At 42.1% G+C, this 20,845-nt stretch overlaps 1 protein-coding gene across 3 annotated transcripts in view; it reads right to left on the bottom strand.

The window, feature by feature from the left end:
• Window positions 1-386: 386 nt before the first annotated feature.
• disp1 (dispatched homolog 1 (Drosophila)) overlaps window positions 387-20,845 on the bottom strand; it is a 40,412-nt gene continuing 19,953 nt past the window's right edge. For all 3 annotated transcript variants that reach the window (XM_072362541.1, XM_072362540.1, XM_072362542.1), the window contains exons 3-10: window positions 9,631-9,660; window positions 8,836-8,959; window positions 8,365-8,492; window positions 5,249-5,343; window positions 4,926-5,023; window positions 3,207-4,796; window positions 2,857-3,120; window positions 387-2,752 (exon numbers count right to left, since the gene is read on the bottom strand). In XM_072362541.1, coding sequence (XP_072218642.1) covers window positions 929-2,752; window positions 2,857-3,120; window positions 3,207-4,796; window positions 4,926-5,023; window positions 5,249-5,343; window positions 8,365-8,492; window positions 8,836-8,959; window positions 9,631-9,660 — 4,153 coding nt within the window. In that variant the 3' untranslated portion in view covers window positions 387-928. The remainder of the gene's footprint in view (window positions 2,753-2,856; window positions 3,121-3,206; window positions 4,797-4,925; window positions 5,024-5,248; window positions 5,344-8,364; window positions 8,493-8,835; window positions 8,960-9,630; window positions 9,661-20,845) is intronic.

The raw sequence follows: 20,845 nt of genomic DNA, 5'->3' as shown, positions 1-20,845 counted from the left end.
CTGGTTTCTGTAGCAAGATAATGTTAGCAGAGTTCATGTGTGGGGATACTCTGCCATTCTGCTTAACTTGTAATACCATTTTGTGAAATGCAGGTGCCAAAACAGTCCAAAATTCTTTGTAGAACTCTGCTGGAAAACCATCTGGTCCCGGGGCTTTGTTACTAGGCATATGTTGAAGGGCTTCATGGAGATCTCCTATTGAAAGAGGTGAATCCAGAGCCATTGCCTGTTCGGTTTGTAATTTTGGAAGGTTGATATTACTAAGAAACTGATCTATGTTACTGTCTGATGGAGCTAAACTCTTTTCTTTGAAGGGAAAGTTTTCGTTTTAAGGTCTGAACGTGAATTACGTGATGTGAACGCACACAGAAGCAGGACAACAACGATAAAAGAAGACATTGTAATCATACAGTACAACTTTTATCTGAAGCATGTGGGGACTTGAGCACAAGAGCACACTGAAACTTTTATACGAACTCCCTTGAATACAAAAAAAACAGGCAACAACTTTTTTTTCTTTTTGATTTTTAAAAATCAGCTTGTGAAATGTGACACGCTGTATTGGTGAGCCTATCTGAAGGCATATATTGATAAGTACACACAGTTTATACACTGCACAATGTAATGGTGGTGCAAATTGCTGCTGTATCTTCAACATATGGCTTTTTTAAAAGCCAATCACTTCTCGCAGTTCATCAACTGTGTGGTTCACTGTCAGAAATAAAAGTATAACTGGTATGTGAAGAACTCGTGAGTATAAAACAAAATAGTCATAGTTGGCTCGTGCTTTTTTCGTGAAACACAAAGGCCTTTGGTCAACAAACCCAACTCACACCTTGTACATTGCACAGAGATTGAGACATTTTATATGTTTTGGACATTTACCATTTGTTCTGGATTGAGTTTTCATTAAAATGTCAATCTATCGTCAGCACACAGTTTCAGAGGAGGGATTAGTGTTTACGAGGATAGCAGGCATGCTGGCATCATTTTTTGACACAAACTCTGAAGCTGAATTGCACTTCACTTTCAACGTCCTGTTAAAGCAATAGAGTTTCTTTGGGGAGGCAGAGGACGCCCGCTCTCTTTTCGAGTTCTGCTTGCATTTTTTGACACTTTCCTCCCGTGTAATGGAAATACTTTCAAGCCTCTCCAGGTTGCCAGGGCTTTTACAACAAGCATCAGTATGCGTCACTGTTTCTGGGATCGTGGTGGATGCAGGATTTTCACTACAGAAATGACCACTGTCCTTCCTCCTCTGTCTTTCATGATAGGCTGTGTGTGGCGAGGGGGAGGGGCAACAATTTTGAGGTTGTGTCAGGGCCCCGGTACTCATATTTTGGCAATGGTCGGGACTGGAAATGCTAATTCCATGGCTATGAATGTCCTCACCTCCGACAGACTCAGAACCAAGTCCTGGAGCTGGGCCTGTGTCCTGGTTTGAGGCTGGTGTTGTAGATCTCTGTTCTCTGACTGAACCGGCCTGCAGGTTTGCAGACTGGACACCATATTTCCTGAGAAGGCAGGTGTGAGAAGGTCCTTGACGGGGATTCACTACTCTTCCCTGGGAGCAGTGATGGAAATGTGTGAGGGGGCAGTGGACATAATGCATACGGCACTCCATGTGAGCGTAGACTGAGTCCTGGTTTGTAGGTACTAGGGCTGTGTTTTGTTTGCCTGGGCTGTTTCCTGATAGGTTGAGGAACTGTGGGGTGGGGGGACAGGAAAGGGAGTCCTGAGGAGGCTGAGCACAGGAGTGAGGGGTCCACTGCTGTAGCAGGTGAGGAGGAAGATCCCCACATGTACAGGTAGGGTTTTGAGAGTATTGACACCTGGATGGTGTGCTCAGAGTAGCTACAAGCCCATTCTCTGGGCCAGTTCTGCCACTGTCAGCACTCTTATAGTGGATGTGTGAAAAAGGTGCAGTGTGGTGGTGGTGAGGAGGTATTCCATTATAGAGCTGAGTACACAACTCGCGCACTTCTCGTGGTTTTTCTTGAGCTTTCTGACTGGAGGCAAGCGGTTCCAGCTCATAGTGCTCCACCTCCCCACCCCGGGTATCCAGCTGATATTTCCCCAGGGCAGAGCTCTTCTCTGGAGGTGGGGGGCTTGTGGATGTGGCTTTGGTGAAGGCCTGACACTGCAGCTTTTTGGGCAGCGGTATCTGGCCACAGGTGCCCTGCGGCCCCAGACAGCGGCACATGCACTGAAAGAAGAAAGTGGCAAAGGCCCAACTAATGCACATGATCAACATCATAAAGGTACCTAGCTGCGTGTAGGCTAGTACAGTTGATGGCATCATCATCGCCCCAGCAACGAAGGTGGTCAGTGCTGCCATTGCAATAGCAGAGCCAATTCGACTAAGGGAAAAAATCACCTTCCCCTCGCGATCGGGTTCTGGAGCAAGTCTGTAGGCTACGCCATAGTGGACGGCGAAGTCCACCGACAGTCCCACCGCAACAGATATGGTAACAGATTCCAAGACGTTCAGCTCCCAGCCAAGAAGCACCAGCGACCCGACTGTCACAAATATGGTCCCAGCAATTGACAGGATGGCGTACAGGCTGATGATGACATTCCAGGTGGTTAGCAGCATGACGCTGAAAGCAACAGCCACGGACAATGCCATGGCAACCAGAGTGCCATCAGACAGACTGTCCTGGAGGTCGTAGAACTCCAGGTTGCTGACAAACCAGCCATGGCTAAGGCCTGCAGGGGCATAGCGCAGCTCCTCTGTGATCCAGGCATCCACCTAAAACATAATCACAAGTTTGATTAATCTCAATAAGAGACTGTCTGCAGGTCTGGACAAGTTTACGCAATTAAACCTAATATGTTAAGTAGCACAGGCCTTACCTCACGGTAGAATTGAAACATCTTCTCATAGGCCAGTGTGAAGAGGTATGTACTCTGGAACTCTAAAACTATAGCTCTGATGGTGTCATTGATGTCAAATCGAGGTCCAGGGGTCTTGCTGTCCAGATGGTAGCTTGTACTCCGATCCAGCTCCATAATGGCTCGCTTGATGCACAACTCAAATACATCCTGCTTATATGGGAAAGTGGACTGACTGCAGCAGGGGTAGACTGAGGCATCTTCACAGTCCTGGTTCTCCATCCACTGTTAAAAATCACATAAGATAAAGCTGATTATGGCAGGTAACACATAACGGTTTACTCTGTATATAATAGAGAAATGGTACTGACCTGTTTGAATGTCTCAATAAAGCAGCTTGTGAAGTCCTGCTCATCTGACTGAAAGACAAAACTCTGGTTCCTCAGCTTCTGGCAGAAGTTGAGGATCCACAGTTGAGATGCTGGACTGGCTATGTTGAAGGTATTATCCAGCATCAGCTTTCCCTTGTTTTTGGGGTTCAGGAGGTCTCCGTTATCCACGGGGGTAACCCCCCAAATGATTGTTATAGGCATGTGGAGGTCCTCACCATGATGTACTCTTTCAAACATAAATAGTTTTTTGTACTCTGCATCATAGCGCTCGAAAGGGTGAGAAGACCGGAACACCTGGAACTCTGCCAACTCCAGGGATGGCAGCTTCATCTTTGGGTTTACACAAACTACATATGCCCCACAAACTGTGATGGCAAGGAACCAGAGGAGCCAGAGGTAGCGCAGCTTGATGACAATACAGGGCAGGACTTTCTCAAAGAAGATTCTTGATGCCTCAGAGACTATGAACAGGCATTTGTTGGCCTTCTGGCAAAGACCAGCCCAGAACATCTGAGTGCAGAAGTTTCTTTGATGGTGTCGAGGCTTGGAACATATTAATACGTTGGGCAGGTAGCGTTCATGTAGCACCACCACAGCAGGCAGCCATGTCACCATTAGAATATAGTTAACCAAAATGGCAGTGCCAGCGTAGACTCCAAAGCAGCGTATGGCTGTAATGTTGCTGACATAGTTGGCATAAAAAGCTGCAGCGGTGGTGAAGCTGGTGACAAACATGGAAAGGGCAACATGTTGCAGGGTCATGCCGACTGTCTCTGCCAACTCAGCATGCGGCTTATCATACTTAGTGTAGTTCCATACATCACAAAGCACGAAAGCGTCATCTGCACCGATGCCTACGAGGATAATGAGGGCTGTGAGGTTCATGAAGGGGAAAAACTCAAAGTTGAAGACCATTCGATAAAGGAAGTAGGACACAATCAATGAACTGATGATGGCGATTATTGTCATTAGAGTGATGAAAACTGACCGTGTATAGACACACATGACCAGCAGTACAATCACAATGGCTATGGCTGGGTACACTGTGTCAGTGAGGAGGTAGTCCTGAAAGAGGTCGTGTTTGATGCCAAACTCAATCCCTGTGACTGTGGTGATGCCATCTGAGGAGTTCCAGTTCTCGAAATTGTCCAAGTAAATTTTCATCATAGACTCTCCTTTTTCTGTGGGAGAGAAGAGCATGCTATACTTGAGCATCGGAGGGGGATGCTCCAGGCTCTTGGGACTCAAAAAATCTTTGTCCACTAGGAAGTGAAGGATCTGGTAGACAGCATTGTACTTTGTGCACTTCCTGGGCACACTGGCACACTTCAGCTGGTCTTTCCGTCGCAGGGTCATGTCCCAGCAGTCAGGTCCCAGTGTACCATTGTGGTAATACTTGGCACATGAGCGGAGGATCTTGAGAGTGTGAGATACATCGCGTTCTGTGATTTTCTGACAGGATGATCGGTTGGCGAGGACAGCAATGTAGTTACCGAGTGTCCAGCTTGGGCAACAGGAGGCGTCATTGGTGCGCTGACAAAGACTCCAGAAGTCACGGTGGGAACGCACCTGGAGCAGAGAGAATTATAAATACACAGTGGAAAAAAATGGAAAAAAAATTCAGAGGGAATTAATGATGGGACAACCCCATCATCATTGGTATGGTCTATGAGAGACTGTGGTATTCCATGTACTTACTCTTATATTGTCCTGACTGCACATTGATTTGATGGCTTGAATATTCCACAGATTTTTCCCTTCAGCTGATGTGAACACCAGTCTAGAGTAACTTGCACCTGAAAGAAGAGATTCTTATAACTTAAAAAGGAAACAATCTCTGTTGGATTAATACAAATCTGGAAAAGCTGACCGTCAAATATTTTGTTTTATTACAGCTTTTCATTGTGATGCTTTGGACAGTTTTTTACTGAGTTATACTTGTTTGCCCGGCATCCTCTTCTGCTTGAAATTGGACAAGGTCTTTTTTCAATGCTCCCTGTATCCTGTATTCAGAATTTTACCTGGCACATCACAGAAGAACTCTTTACTGAAGTCCCACTCAGCTTGACGTTTTTCTCTGTCAAAGTGGTCCTCCGGCCATCTGGGTTCCTGGTGACTAGAAAACAAATACAAATTCACATTGTGTTCATTCCTTACTTTACAAGTTTGTGCTGTGTTAGACACTAAAGCTTAAGAGAGTTGGAAAGAGTAATTAAAACAAAATTAGCTTTCAATACAGCTGTCTACTTAGAACCTGCGTCAAATAACTGAGTGCCTCAACCTCACCTAAAGCCGGTTATGTTTCTTCACACACTGGAGTTGGATAAACACCATTTCAATCTGCGTGCAATGTAATGTTGTAATGCTTGATTGACAATAAATATTTCTGATTCTGATTCTGATTAAGACGTCTTTTGGAAGATGGTAATTTACTCTTTTTTTCAGAGATTATTATAGATAAACCACCTGTGTAGCATCATCTATCAAGATCTATCATCTATCAACCAATCAGATCAGTGAAATGAAGCCAGTAGGGAAAAGTAAAACCCTTACAGAAACCAGTCAGAAGAATGAAAATATATTTTCCATCAAGGAAAGCATTCAGTGATGTACTGTCCCTCCATCAATAAAAAATACACCTGATACACATCTTTATCTACCACTATAAGACACACGCCACAACCACAAATGCACAGTCTGGAAAGATGGATTCTCTCATGATCAGAATTGGATATCACAAGAATCCAGCTGCCTCCCAAGGTAAAGGGAATACTCTCAGAGGAAAGGGACTGCTGCTGTCATAAACAATCCATCGCCAAAAGGAGAAAACCAAATAAGATGGATGATTTTATAAGTCATAAAACAAAGAGAACACGTGATTAAGACTGAAGAGTCAGCGTGACACAAAATGAAGGAAGTGCATTCGAAGCACGGTAATCAAATAAGTAGAAGTAACTGCTCTTCTCTCCAAAATTAGTTAGTATACTATTGTCATTATAATAATAATAATTATTATGGTAGCTGACCTATGGCCCTGAGATTTTTTTATTCTCCCTTATCCTCCTTTTTTGGGGCCACGTCTCAGCTAAAAACCGGAAGACAGAGTAATCAGGTGGCTGTCAGACAGAGGCAAAGGGATGATGCAAGGACACTTGCTGAAAGAAGTAGAGGGCTCCTGTATGGTGTATGCACATAAGTACATAATTACATCTGAAGACAGACACATGGAGTGAGACAGACAAGCAGATAAAGGCAGCTACAGAGACAATGCGAGACAGAGACAAGATCCATTATCTCATCAGCAGAGTGGAGCTAACCACATGGATGGAGGATACATTCCTCTGAGAGAAACTGATTCAGAGAGCTACTGTTCTCTCAGTGTCATTAAGTGACTGACGTGATTTTGTTCTCAGTTTGTTTAGACAGTGCAACAGTTTAAAGTTAATAAAGCGTTGTTTATTAGTAGTTATGAATATACATGAACCTGGTGAAGCAAAGCTCTTTGATTATATGTACAGACAGTAAAATTTAAGTAAAATTTAAGGAATAAGATATTAGCAGGAATTTAGAGGTAAGCATGAGAACAGAGCGAGTGCAGTCATGCAGATATATACGTAGATAGTCGGCAAACATTCGGTTCTTGATTAGTGAAGAATCTCCCTCTGACTACAGAGGACGACATGGTAGGTGGACAAGTCTCTTCTTTGTTCCTCTTTTCTTTCACAAGAGGATTCAGACTTTTTAGCACATCTGTCAACGATATTCTTCAACCCTGACTCCACCCCCAACCGACTCCAATCACCACCTCAGCCTCCAACCCTGATGTGGGGTTGCATTCAAGGCCAAATTTAAACAGCCATACACTGGATAAATATTTTCCTCATCATAAGAAACACGTATTTACTTGTTTATCAACCGTGCAGCAAATAACAACTTCCAGTGGAATGTTCCAGGGCTCTGGTTTAACAAATTTGTACAAACACCTAAACTCCAGGATAGGAAGATTTTGGTTCCAACAGATCTGAGCAGAGCTTGAAAAAAAATCAGAGCAGGAGGGAAGTGTGTAAGTTTACACATACATTATATATTTTACTTAGTGTATAGTAAGTATATTAATATCCTTTTGCAGACCTTTTGAATTGTGCTATAATGTATTATACATTATATATAAATTTAGAGGTGACAAAACAAAGATGACAACAACATAAGATGAAAATACACAGCTTGTCTAAAATTGGGTTAAGAACAGTCAAACACAGCATTAAAACCTGGAGGGATAGTGGTAAACCTACATCTTTCAGGAGTGTATATTGTGAAGACTTCAACGATTTAGAACAGAGGTCACTTGAATGTTTGGTGTACTCTAATCGTGTACTCTAAAAGAGAATCAACAGACGACCTGAGGGCAATGTTTAATAGTGAAACTCATTAACCACAGCCGCAACGCTAAGAGAACTTGATGTACTGTGCCTAAACACCTGTGTAGCCTCAAGAAAACCATTTCACTTTGAAGCAATAGAAAGAGGTCACGTGGTCTAATGAGTCCAGATTTAACCTGTTCGAGAGCGATGGGCATATCTCGGTGCGAAGAGCGGCAGATGAAACGCAGCATCCATTATGCCTAGTGCCATCTCTACAAGCCTGTGGAGCAGCGTTATGATCTGATGCTGTTTCAGGCAGTAAGAACTTGGTTCAGCAACATTATGAACACAAAACTGACTTCCTATGTACTGAATCAATACATTTTTTGTTCCTGATGGCACAGGCATATACCAAACAGACAATACAAGGATTTACTGGGCTCAAATGAAAAAAAAGTGTTTCAGGGAGTTCATCATTTCACCCCTCATACAGTTGGCTTTTCATCTGTTGATATGTTTTTTAAAAGTAATCAAATTTAAAAAAGCCAATGTCAGTGTGACTGGGATATCTAACCGGGACTAAAATTTTTGTTTTAGTCCAGACAAACTACAAATGTGAACTCACCCTTTAATTTACTGTCTCCTGCAAAAGAAAAGCCACTGACTGTGAAATAAAGTGACCTCCGTTTCTGTAATCTAAAGTTTATAAACTGAGTCTTAAGCTCAATTTAGGATGCTATCTTATCTAAATAATGTAAGAGTGTTTGTGAGATTACTTTTTGGCTTGCTCATCGGCATATTTGAAGGGGTAGTTGGCCAGTGTGGCTTTATAGCCCGTGTTCTTCACCATATTGTTCCATGTGACCAATCGCTGGCCAATAGCAGTTCCCCGTGGCTCGAAACCCTTTTAGGAAAAGGGAAAAGAGCAATAAGCAAAACAAGCTTTGAAATTTTAAGAACGTTTTTGTCTTCATCAGTGCATAAATATCTCCATCTGGATGTCATTCACAGTGAATGAGTCGTGTTGTCAACACTAACACAAAAACATACCACCCCTCCTCAATAACCCAGGAAAAACAAATGGAACTAATGCTGTGACAGTACTGGTACATAGGAAAATTATCCGCCTATAAACTAACATTCTCAACATTTTTTTTTCAATTTACAGACCATTCTCCATGTTTAGATTAGAGCAGACCAGGTATTATATATATTTCTAAAACAGAGCTTCATGGGGCTGTACTCACCAGCAGTGGGTCAGAGAAATCAGGCAGGTCAGGCACCAGGATGCCCACTAGGGCGCAAACCACAATGAGTACTGTGCACACGCCAAGCACAACTACTGGCCAATCAGCTATTAGCTCAGCATAGCTGGAGATGGAGACAAGATGGAGACTTTAATTTTTAATGAAAACACTAATGACAAAACCATATCTACGAATAGACTATCTCACCAAAAGAGAAGATTGTATAGAGCATACTGCAAGTCTCCATTTAAATGTGAAGTGATAGAGGCAGAGATGAAAGATCAAAGTAGTCACCAAAAAAATAAAGTCAGGTAACTACAGCTAGGTTTTATAAAGTAAAAGAATGAACATTTCAAGAATGGTTACACTTAGATGAAAAGCAAGAGACAGGGGAAGGAAACAAAGAGGATTAGTTAAAGCCTCCATCTTGGCTATGTTTAAGGCATTTGCTTGATTACAAATCATGCTTTCGGGGTTTTGCTGTGTTACTGAATCTATCTCCACCCATCCAGATGTAGGGCTTGTGACACGTGATTTTTCTCCTAAACCCTCCTTAAAGCTGGGGTTTTTACTGTTGTGTAATGGACAGATGAGGGGATCCAAGTTCCTGGTTACTTGAGGCCAGGTACAGAGAGACTCACAACTCCCCTCCATAACTCTCATGACTCACTACTGAGGAATGATGGTTCCGCAAGAGCAGTGATGGATGGGTGACAGAAATAAAGGGGAGAGGAGGAGGAGTGCTTTGCAATCCAGACCATCAACAGAGTAGAAGCAGATTTTGGCAGGTCTTACCTTTTGGGGAATCGAAAGGGCCTCGCAGGGCTGAGAAAAAAACAAAAAAAGAGGGAGATAAATCAGGTTTACATTTTAAAGTCAAAGCAACAACCAATCAAAACCAGACTTTTGAGAAAGAGTTGACATATTGTCTTTGTGATCTGAAGTTTTATCTTTTTTTCCAGCACAAACACACACCCTTGGTTCTAGACCATAGAAAACATTAAAGCTGACATAGCTGTCAAAAGCACTTTCCACTGAACTCATCATAATAGCATGCTCCTTTTTGATGTGACAGACAAGCTTACATGCCGTGTGTTTTTAATATACACGTGTTACACACAGACAACTCTGATGTACCAAAGTGGTAAACATTTACTTTAGAGGCTGACTCAGATCTGAAAAGTCCTGCCTGGCTCAAACGAATCCTGACAGATTGAACCCAAACCTAATCTGAAAAGGGTATCAGCTTGAACCCAAATAAAGCATCAAATGTTCACAACAATATTTGTGAAGCTGATCTGAGCCTAAAACCATGAACCTAAATGAGGAATGCACTATGAAACTTTGTTTTCTAATGTATTGCTGTCCGTAGTAAGACCTCCTGACACGGTAGGTCGACCCAAACATACACATAACATACACACAAGGCCTTCGCCTGCTCGAGATTTATCTGGATTTCTCGTCAGCTCCTCCTGGGAGCAGTGGGGGAGCATCTGGTATGCCGGGAGCAGAAAAACGCCCAGAGTGGAAAGAAGGAAGGGAGGAGAGGAAGTGGGAGACTCAGATATTGCCACTTGATCATAGCAAGGCTGAAGGAGACAACTGATCTTAGATAAATGGTTAAGGGGAGAGAGAAATGTATCTATTAGACAAAATTACTGTGAAAGGAGTGACAATATAGGATGGATCAACCTAAAAAAAAAAAAAAAAAAAAAAAAAATCTTTTTAGCTGCAAAAAGCCCTTTTACTTGATCAGATTCAATTGCCTTTCATTCAGGTGAAGCTAGACATATAGCTATGTTTAAAAGACAACCAAGTTAAAAAACTTTAAAAAAGCATAAAGTTGAAGCCGGGGTCTGTGTCGTTGTCGCCTTCAGACAGAGGCCACAACAGCTGGATTAGTTCTACCAGAAAAGGCATTTGTTAAGATAGAAAGTCTGCTTCATTTGCCTTAACTAAAAGGTAAAAGGATTCTAGAACTTTTTTGCTTTGCGCACAACAGATTAAATCCACATCTCCACTGAAAAGAAAGTGTCCTAAATATGATCATCTGACAACAAAGGAGGAAAAGAGGTGTCAGCACGTCACCTTTTTTTTGCAGCCAATCAGATCAATTGCAGACCACAGATCAAAAATGTTTGCCATCAAAGTAAATCTACAGAATGTTATAATTATCAGTAATGGAAAGCAAAAATCTATATAGCTATTGATGAGGAATTTTACTCTGCAGGGGTGAGCTGTAAGAGGGCGGTAAATTCCTTTTAAAGTTTCACAGGACGGCCAGATGTCAGGTTTAGAGAGCACAAGCACACACAGACGTAACCAGGACATCATTTTGCAGATTGTACAAGTGATACTTGATAAAAATATAATTTTAAGTATATTTTAAGGAAACTTGTCTTTGTTCCTCATGCATATTCAATCATTCCCTTTTGTTTCTCGCTTCAATTTGAACAATAACCTTTAACCTTGCTTAAACTTAAAATGGCTAATGAGAACCACATTTTCTTGCCCTTTTGTGAACTAATAGCCAGGGGAAAATTTTGTATTGCTAATGTAATTCTACTTGGTGTCTCTTGGCTTTCCATGTATGGCCTTGAACTGCAGACCTCAGGACAGAGATATGGCCCAAAATGGAGGAGTGGTGTTATTGCAAATACTTGGAACCGATTCATAACAGCGCTCTGAGTCATATCTATTTGTCTGCTAAAGGTCTATTTTGAATTTTGGTCAGTGGTGCGCCTTCTGAATTTATTTCAGATAGGCCTGAAAGATGTGCAGCATACCCGAGGACTTCTAAATGACATAAAACGAGATAAATCAAGGATCCATCTAGTCAAGAGTAATAATTCATCCTGTTCCCATAAAACTGATGCTGAACTTGAAAGCTGAGTTCATCTCTGTGCCTGGGACTTCTAGTTTAATCTGCTTGTAGTCTATAAACTAAAGACAAATTAAAGATGAATTACCCTCACAGCTTGTGAAACTGAAAAGAAATTAGGGTGTAAAGTACAAGGAAGATGATGAGCAACAGAGAGCTAGTGTTGACTGATGAGGCTCTAAATTTTGCAAGATGACAACCCACTGTGTCGGGTTTCCTCCATGACTCTGATCAGTTTTACTCACTATGCCTTTAATGCAAACTTCAACTGCAGACCCCGTCTCTCTGTCCAACTTTCTATCCCTTACTCCTCTCTCCTCCTTTCCTTGATTCTTCTTGCCTTCTTATTTTCTCTCTCCTCTGGTTGTGAGGAACGCTCCAGTGTTATTATATTTACCAGAGGGAGAGTGTTTCTGGATCACTGGGCTAATTAATAAGATAAACAGAGACCGCCAACCACTCACTCAGCACTGTGGTGACAGGAAAGAAACAGAGAAGCAGCTGGGAATTGAGGATGCTGAGGGGCTGGTTTACAGCGTTCAACACTGCGCAGTTTGGCCTTGTACAGGATGATAGTTACGGTTTGTGAGAGAAATAATCACATTTTTCCTCAAGCTAATTGAACAATTCTGCAAGACTGATCTGCTTAAACTTCCAAAAACAACAAAAGCACCATAGATATTTTTAGTCATACAATAAAGAAAGAAAACTGTGGGGGACAGTTTTTGCGATTAAATGGATATGACTTGTCTCTGTGGCTCGGTTTTCCTACAAGACAGTCTTTGTATGCTGGGGGGTTGAGGGTGACAGTTAACTGTTAACACACAGGCAGGTAAACATTTCAAGGACCTTGTGTCGGAGCAAGGACAATTAATGTCAACAATCGGAGCCACTGGGTCTGCCTCACCCTGATTAGTGTCTTGCTGGAACGCTGCACACAATTAGAGGCTCGAGTTAGCGTGAAATAGGCCCAGGCTACCAGAGCTTCCATCCAAAGGAAACTATGAGACAAATTAGGCAGAAAACACTGCACTATATATGTAGTATTTGCACTGAGATAAAAAATGTGCGTCAAAGTGGACACTTTTCCAGTGCTTTCTCCAATATACTTTAAATCTTTAAAAATAGGTAAAAGTAGATATACGAACAATGTTTTCAGTCTTTATCAGTGGTCAAATGTAAAGACCAATGTTACATTGCAAACAGTGTTAATAAGAGATTGGAGGATTATCAGCTATGTTCTGAGACACATTGGCTTCAGCAGTAACACACGGATTCATAGGGCATCATGTTTCTAACAGGCCTCCAATAAACACTGGAACAGGCCTGGGCTATTTAAACACAAAGTTTAAATACGGGTCAGTTGGGGAACTTCTCCTCTCATTATCACATGGGCGAAGCACAACCAGACGTGGGACATTTCGTGGAAAAGAAGCAGCAGTGGAAGTTTTATAGGGTGCACTTACTTAAGCTTATTTGTTCATATGACAAATGTTGACCATATCTGTATTTTACGTTATGCAAAGAAGTAGCTGAATTTTTAATGCAGCCCAAATTTTTTTTTAAAAAGCATAACGTAATCTGTCCATATAACATATGGACTTCTTTGGGATGACTGCACTCACTGGTGAGCATGGCCTTTTCTGTCTGCACCTGCCACTGGCTTGAATTCCTCAAGGTGAAATACGAGTATGCAGAAATTCCTGGCAGACGGTTAGGATTTGAGGACTAAAGCCAATGGTTACAAGCTGTCAGTCTGTGTGATGTCTTCATCATGACTGCTCTTTGCCTTATCTTTATCACGTCAAGCTTGCAACTCCAGAGCTCCATGCAGGCTAGGCTGAAAGCACAGTGGGTGCAGGTCTTCACTAACTCTGATGAGATTGCTTTTAAATATTCCCTGGGTGAATCCTGCGCTATTATAAGCAATAGCTACAGTACCCCTAAACCGAGGAGAGGAGTGCCAACAGAAATCCCTACTCCGGATGAGTAACTGTGCCAGGTCAGAAAATCCTGAGGTCCCTTCTTAACCTACTAACCTTCCACCCAATGGCTCAGTACAACTGTACGCAACAGTAGGCTTTACTAAGAGAAAGGTGGAACAAGTTGTTTCTACTTTCTACTGCATCCATCAGCATCCTGCCAAAGACATCTGATGATTACTGATGACTTAAAAACATTGTGACAGACCTGCCATGCGATGACCACAAGCATGTGGTCTTGGTCAAACATGGTCACTGACCAACAAACCAACAAACCAAACCAAAGAGCTGCATACAATAGTTGCATGTTAAATAAAACCACACCTCTTCAAAACAAAGCTGATCATTGTAGATCTCAGGGAGAGAGGCTTCTCCTTTGCTATGAATTCCCCTTTTAAAGCAAAGGAACGTTTTCAAAGCTACATGAGTCATTAGCTATCATCTCAAAAACAGGCTTCTGTAAAACAAAAACTTTTGACATTAAATAAAAGACGAGTACAAGTATAGACTATGGCAAAGCTTCTCATTTTAAAGGAATTTTAGCTGCTGCTGATGCTGTTGGCTTCTCTTGTATAAGTAAGACATCTTGTCAATACACTAACTTGCAACACAGCCGTCTGCTGACTCAGACATCACATGTACCTTCACTCTGACTTTTTTTAATATCATTTATTAACAAAGGAGACAAAGAAAAGGTCAATGTCAGTTTAATTTTTCATCCTGCGTCCATACCAGTATTATCTTACTGCGCCAGATTACGAGTCTATTATCCTCTGAGATTTGTTGTTGTCTCTTCCTGTTTGACAATAGGTCTTATGAGCTGTCAGCTCAGAGAGAGAGTTTAAGTGTTGCCTTGGAGCAGTGCAGTGACATCTGTCCCCCCCCCTTTTTTTGCTCTTTTTTTCCCCCTATCTTTTTGGTAGAAAACAAAATCAGCTGATGTGGGTATCTAAAAGATGGCATGGCGATACAATTTGGTAAAGATGAACTAAGGAAACCTTGCCACAGCTGGAGCTAAAGGATGAACAAAAATGTTTCTTCCCAGCTCTTTCAGAGAGCGAGAGCGTGTGTGTGTGTATGTTTACACGCATGTTAGGATGGGTGTTTTGGTGGGTGTCTGGAAAATTCCAAGCTAAAGTTCACAAAGTAAAGGAGAGGAAACAAAGGCAAAGAAACGGGTAGCTGTTTATCTCAGTGGGGGCGTTGCCTGGTACTTTTAGTTTCAAACAAACAATAATATGAACCCGATGATGAAGAAAGTGAAATACATCTGCTGCTGGTGTGTATTCTACACAGCATTTCCACTTTGATTAAGTTCATTATAATACATTTGGCTTATTAAATACTAATCTGGTGCAAATACTGTGACAATTAAGTGGAAAATAAACACTAGCTGCACCACTAACAAGTGAAAGATGAAAACCAAAACACTGCTGTGTCATTTTGGGTTCAAGAAAGCAACTTAACTTCTGCACCCAACACTGTGGGTGTATTTCTGATATAGGAAGCCAACTGATTTAATTTCATGTAATCCAAGAAGATTTTTTTTTACTTTACTATAATCTTTTCAGTTTTAAGACCCATTTATGAGCACATTTTGAAAACTATATGTGCTCTATTTTCTCAGCATCTCCATCGGCAGAGTTCAGGGCAAAACACAGTAGGAATGAAGGAATAGATAAATTATGTTTTCTGATGAGCTATAAAGTAGCAACATTTTTACAACCTCAGAGAAAGATCTGAGGATTCAGAGAATCACAACACTAACACAGTGATGTGTACATGTAGAGAGATGTATGCAGGTGTGTCTCTCTCTTGCTCTCTCCTCCCTTTGTCCACACAGCCATTTCAGCCAATCAGAGATGGAGGACGCTATTTAAAGTCTCTCTCTCTTTTTGCTCTGGCTCTCTCTCTGACTTTGTCCATTAAGGTTTGTGGTGGGGAAGTGGTACTGAGGTTATAGCTGGGGTACCCTGTACATTTACACACTCAGAGATGATTGTTACTCCAATAAGTTATGGGTTGTTGCCACCAATGTATTTCCATTTCTTTTTGACACTTTTGTAGATAAGATAGTCAAGACTTTTGTTTTCTTTTTCCTTTCCACACAGTGTTGAGCTAGGCCCTATTTTATTGTACTTTGCTCATTTTGGCACAACCCCAACACACGCACACATCTTAATTTCTAGGTGAAATCAGACCTCCGTAATCAGCTTCAGGGGGGGAACACCTCACTGCCTGCTTGAGGATCTCCATTAAAGGACACAGCCAATGGACCCAGTTATGTCAGAGCTCTGTAACTGTTCTTTGAAAAGCCAAGAAAAATGAAATGTTCAGCACCTAGGCGCAGAGTGTGTAAATAGTTTGTAAATAGCCTGTCCAAAAATATTGTCTGTTCAAAAGATTGTTTGTTCGAGTGAGTGAGTTAGTTTTTGGTATTGTTTTATTCTGAATCAAATTTAAAATACTTCTGATATGCCTTTGTAAGTTCTTATTTGTCAGCGTATGTTCATATACAGCAATTTACTTCCAAGGTCTCAAAATTCACTTAAATGTGTACTTAAAAACGTACACACACATTAAAACACCCGAGGGTCAGAGACTCTCCCACCACAGTCTCCTAAAATTCTGTGGGAAACACTGCTGTAGCAGCAAGACACATTCATCCAGCTGAGGCCTGACTAGCTGCTCAGTCAGCTTATGAGAAGTTATGGCAACGTTGTGCTCACATCAGGCTTTGATCTGGCTTTATGGGACAGCGTGGGCCTTTGATCTGTACTGGCTCTTATGGACTTTGCTAAATACTAAAAAAAATGGAGGTACTAGAGAGGTACAGAGAGAAATGAAAAAGTATGTAAGAAAGAAAGTGAAATGTAAAAAAAAATTTACAATGCCCCGGGTCGCGGGGGCAGCAGCTTGAGCAGAGAAACCCAGACGTCCCTGTCCCCGGCCACTTCCTCCAGCTCTTCCGGGGGGACCCCGAGGCGTTCCCAGGCCAGCCGAGAGACAGTCTCTCCAACGTGTCCTGGGTCTTCCCCGGGGTCTCCTCCCAGTGGGACGTGCCCGGAGCACCTCCCCAGGGAGGCGTCCAGGGAGCATCCTAACCAGATGCCCGAGCCACCTCATCTGACTCCTCTCAATGCGGAGGAGCAGCGGTTCTACTCCGAGCCCCTCCCAGATGACTGAGCTTCTCACCCTATCTCTAAAGGAGAGCCCAGACACCCTGCGGAGGAAGCCCATTTCGGCCGCTTTTATTCATGATCTTGTTCTTTCGGTCACCACCCACAACTCGTGACCATAGGTGAGGATGGGAACGTAGATTGACCAGTAAATAGAGAGCTTCACCTTCTGGCTCAGCTCCTTCTTTACAACGACGGGTTGGTGCAGAGCCTGCAACACTGCAGACGCCGCACCGATCCGCCCGTCAATCTCCCGCTCCATTCGTCCCTCACTCGTGAACAAGACCCCGAGATACTTGAACTCCTCCACTTGGGGAAGGATCTCATTCCCAACCCGGAGAGAGCATTCCACCCTTTTCCGGCTGAGAACCATAGTCTCGGATTTGGAGGTGCTGATTCTCATCCCAGCCGCTTCACACTCGGCTGCGAATCGCTCCAGTGAGAGCTGAAGGTCACGGCCTGACGACGCTAACAGAACCACATCATCCGCAAAAAGCAGAGACCCGATTCTGAGGTCGCCAAATCGGACACCCTCAACGCCCTGGCTCCACCTAGAAATTCTGTCCATAAAAGTTAGGAACAGAATCGGTGACAAAGGGCAGCCCTGACGGAGTCCAACTCTCACCGGAAATGTATCCGACTTACTGCCGGCAATGCGGACCAAACTCTGGCACCGGTCATACAGAGACCGAACGGCCCCTATCAAGGGGTCCGGCACTCCATATTCCCGGAGCACCCCCCACAGGACTCCACGAGGGACACGGTCGAACGCTTTCTCCAAGTCCACAAAACACATGTAGACTGGTTGGGCGAACTCCCATGCACCCTCCAGGATCCTGCCGAGGGTATAGAGCTGGTCCACTGTTCCTTAAAAACACAGCATTGTGTTAAGCCTTTTTTTTTTTTATTTCACAATGGGGGGAATCCTTTAAACTGTTTCAGCAATCAAGGATTTATAAAATAGATTTAATAGATTAAAAGTGAATGTCTTTAAATCACGCTCCACGAGTAGGGATGCACCGAATGGAAAATTTGTGGGCGAAGCCGAATAAAAAAAATAAAATCAAAGCTTGGCTGAATACTGAATGTGGTTGTTTGGTTTTTCTTTTTCTTTAAAATATTGCATAAACAAAATATATTTTTATGATTTTCAAAGAAAGTAAATGTTTTTTTAATATTCTGACGTTTGAATATTAGTTCAAGTAGTTTCATATTTATATTAGCCCTACATAACTGAGTTCAGAAATATCTACTCTTCAGACCCTCAAACAAAAAAAAGTCCTTTCCCAAAAAACCTAAAGTGCATAAAAGTGGATAAACCCACAACAAATTAAATATTGTCCTTTTGGCACAAGTCTACTTAGTCACAGTAGGCTAATAATGTAAAGTGAAGGCTCAGGTAAATCCCAAGTTTTTATCAAATGGAAGGAGCAATTGCTCCGTGCTGCTCCAGTTCCGCTCCAATACTGCTGACACCACAAGTCTATTCTTACCGCTCAGCTCTGTTCACATGCTCTGTCTCCGACACTGTAAAATATCTCCACACTGCCGACATCTTTGTTGATGTTTACCGCGTCACTGCACTTGTTTGATTGTGTCAGTAAAACGCGCGTCACTGCACATTGTTTGCTTGTGTCATTAAAATATAAATATATACATATATATATACACATATATATATTGGCCTTGTTTTTCACTCATTCCACCAAATACCTAATGTGGCTTTTTTTGCAATATTCGGTGACCACATATTCGGTGCATCCCTATACACAAGGTAAATATCAATTTGAGTGCGTCTTGAGCGAGAAACTTGTAATACTGCTGTGCATTTAAATAAAAATAAGGCGAACCTAACAAATGAAAAAGGGGGTAACTCACTCGTCAGTAAGTTAGATGAGCCCAGGTAAGTGCAGAGTGACTGATGTTGACTCACTCAGTAGTGGGAAACAAAAGCCTATGTACGTAATAAATCAGAGGTAGACTTCAAAGTGAAGAGAGTCTGATCTGTCAAAAAATTAAACTAAAGCAAAGGGAGGAAAATCCTACTTAAAATTTTCTAAAAACACATTTAATAAAAAAAAAAAAAATTTTTTAAAAGCACCAAAACCCTGCATCTATATCTTGGTTTTGTAGAGAAAATGTCAGCATGCACCGCTTATATCCTGGGCTAACTCCAAGCACTCCAACAGTACAGAGAGATAAGAGGAGGAGTAAATCTCCCCCATCCTTCACAGAGCCCTCTGCCCCAGGAGCCAAAGAACATACACATACAGATAATCTTTTTTTCAGATGCAGTCCTCTAATTTCAGTTGACTTTTACAATGTAGAACTTGGGCAATAAACTAAACTTATAGTAGAGTTGAAACAATCCTAACAGGTAAGGGTGCAGGAGTTTAATAGACCCAGATATATTTAGTTTCACTGCCTTTCAAGAAACTGGGTAAAGGCTTAATCTAGTCCAACACAGCTGACACACATGGTCCACCAGAAATACAGACGCTTGATGCAATGTTGCAAAATGACACATATTGAACTGCTCTGCTCTTGGGAGTTGTCATGTTTGAGGTTAAATGTTTGGACCCTGGATGCCTGAGTGTCAGTGAGCTCCTTGGTGACTATGGCAGGGTCGCCAGTGCAGGTAGAAGCAGGTTGGCTAAACCTCATCTACCCTGAAGCTACACATAATATGTTTCATACATGTTCTCTCATGACACAGCTCTCTCTCTATAGCTACTGTAAGTGTGCAAGTGCAACTCTCGAAATTTAGCTGTAGTCCCAGTGGGCATTCTTAACCCGGGTTAACACTTTCACTTAATCCTTGGGGCTTTGCTTGACTGCAGTGAATGATAGTCTTCAAAAAACAAACATTTAACAACTCATTGCTTTGTCCAAGAGAGTGGCTTAAGACCTACTAAGCTATGAGCAACAGGCTTTCATCATTTCCCCACTACTGAGGTCCAAAGTGTTTCACCTGAAGTCTTTAAACCTGCTGGCACACACAGAGCTGACTGGAGCCAAACAGTTACAGACATCCCAAGGACACACCACTTTTCTCTGCTCTTAAAAAACCCTGTACACATAAAACACAGTGAAAAATAATCTCACAATGCAGACAAAAATGGTCCTAATGTTTTCAACAGATATCCACAGAAAAAAGAAAAAAAACTTTTAAAACTTTAAACTAAACTGCTGATTTGGGCTTCAACGTCTCTAAAGATTTGGATTATTTCATAGATGTGAAAAGACCCAAAGACCTTTTGATCGTTCCCAAAATAGAAACATTAGGAAACAGAGTGTAGATCTTTGTAATCTTTGCAACTGGATTAAGGTTTTCTGAAGCTAAGAACAAGGGCAGAAAATGCCCCGTTGTGAAACCCACATAAAAAGGTCTCAATAAAGAGCTGAAGTTACAACTTATCACTCTGTGTGTTTGAGTGGGACAGACGGTGTATGTGTGAGCGGGACACGAGAGCGATGTGATCACAGACGTAATTCCTCCACTAAACTGGCAGATTAACCTGTTACATGACACCATTTTTTCCGACTCTATTATTATGAATATATGGTATATAAGTTTACATGTCACCAAATTCCACAAAGCATTAGTAAAGGGATTGGATGACTGGAGTAAAAGCGCAACACAGTCTTAAGGTTTTTGTTAGTATCTGAGATCCATATAACGGAGCGCACAGGGGCATAGACGATGCAGCCTCTAAATGGGGCATTATCTGTCGTTATTTCACCAATACAACACCAATGTTCAAGACGAATGAATGAATGAATGAATACATACTATTGCACTATTAATTCATAGTTGCAATGTTGTTGTTATTGGTGGCTATCGGGGGGCTTATAGAGGGCTTTCTACACACTCGTCTACTGGGATGACGTCATCGACGCCCGCTGCTACAGCACAGCTCATTCACTCCGGCAAGGACGTCCATCATACTCAAAGTTGTCGTTCACAT

Source organism: Leuresthes tenuis, unplaced genomic scaffold (genome assembly GCF_036924035.1).
Source record: "Leuresthes tenuis unplaced genomic scaffold, fLeuTen1.0.hap1 SCAF_13, whole genome shotgun sequence".
In the NCBI taxonomy this organism is placed as follows: Eukaryota; Metazoa; Chordata; class Actinopteri; order Atheriniformes; family Atherinopsidae; genus Leuresthes; species Leuresthes tenuis.
Note: the sequence above shows the minus strand (reverse complement) of the source record. Positions and strands in the feature narration are given on the sequence as shown.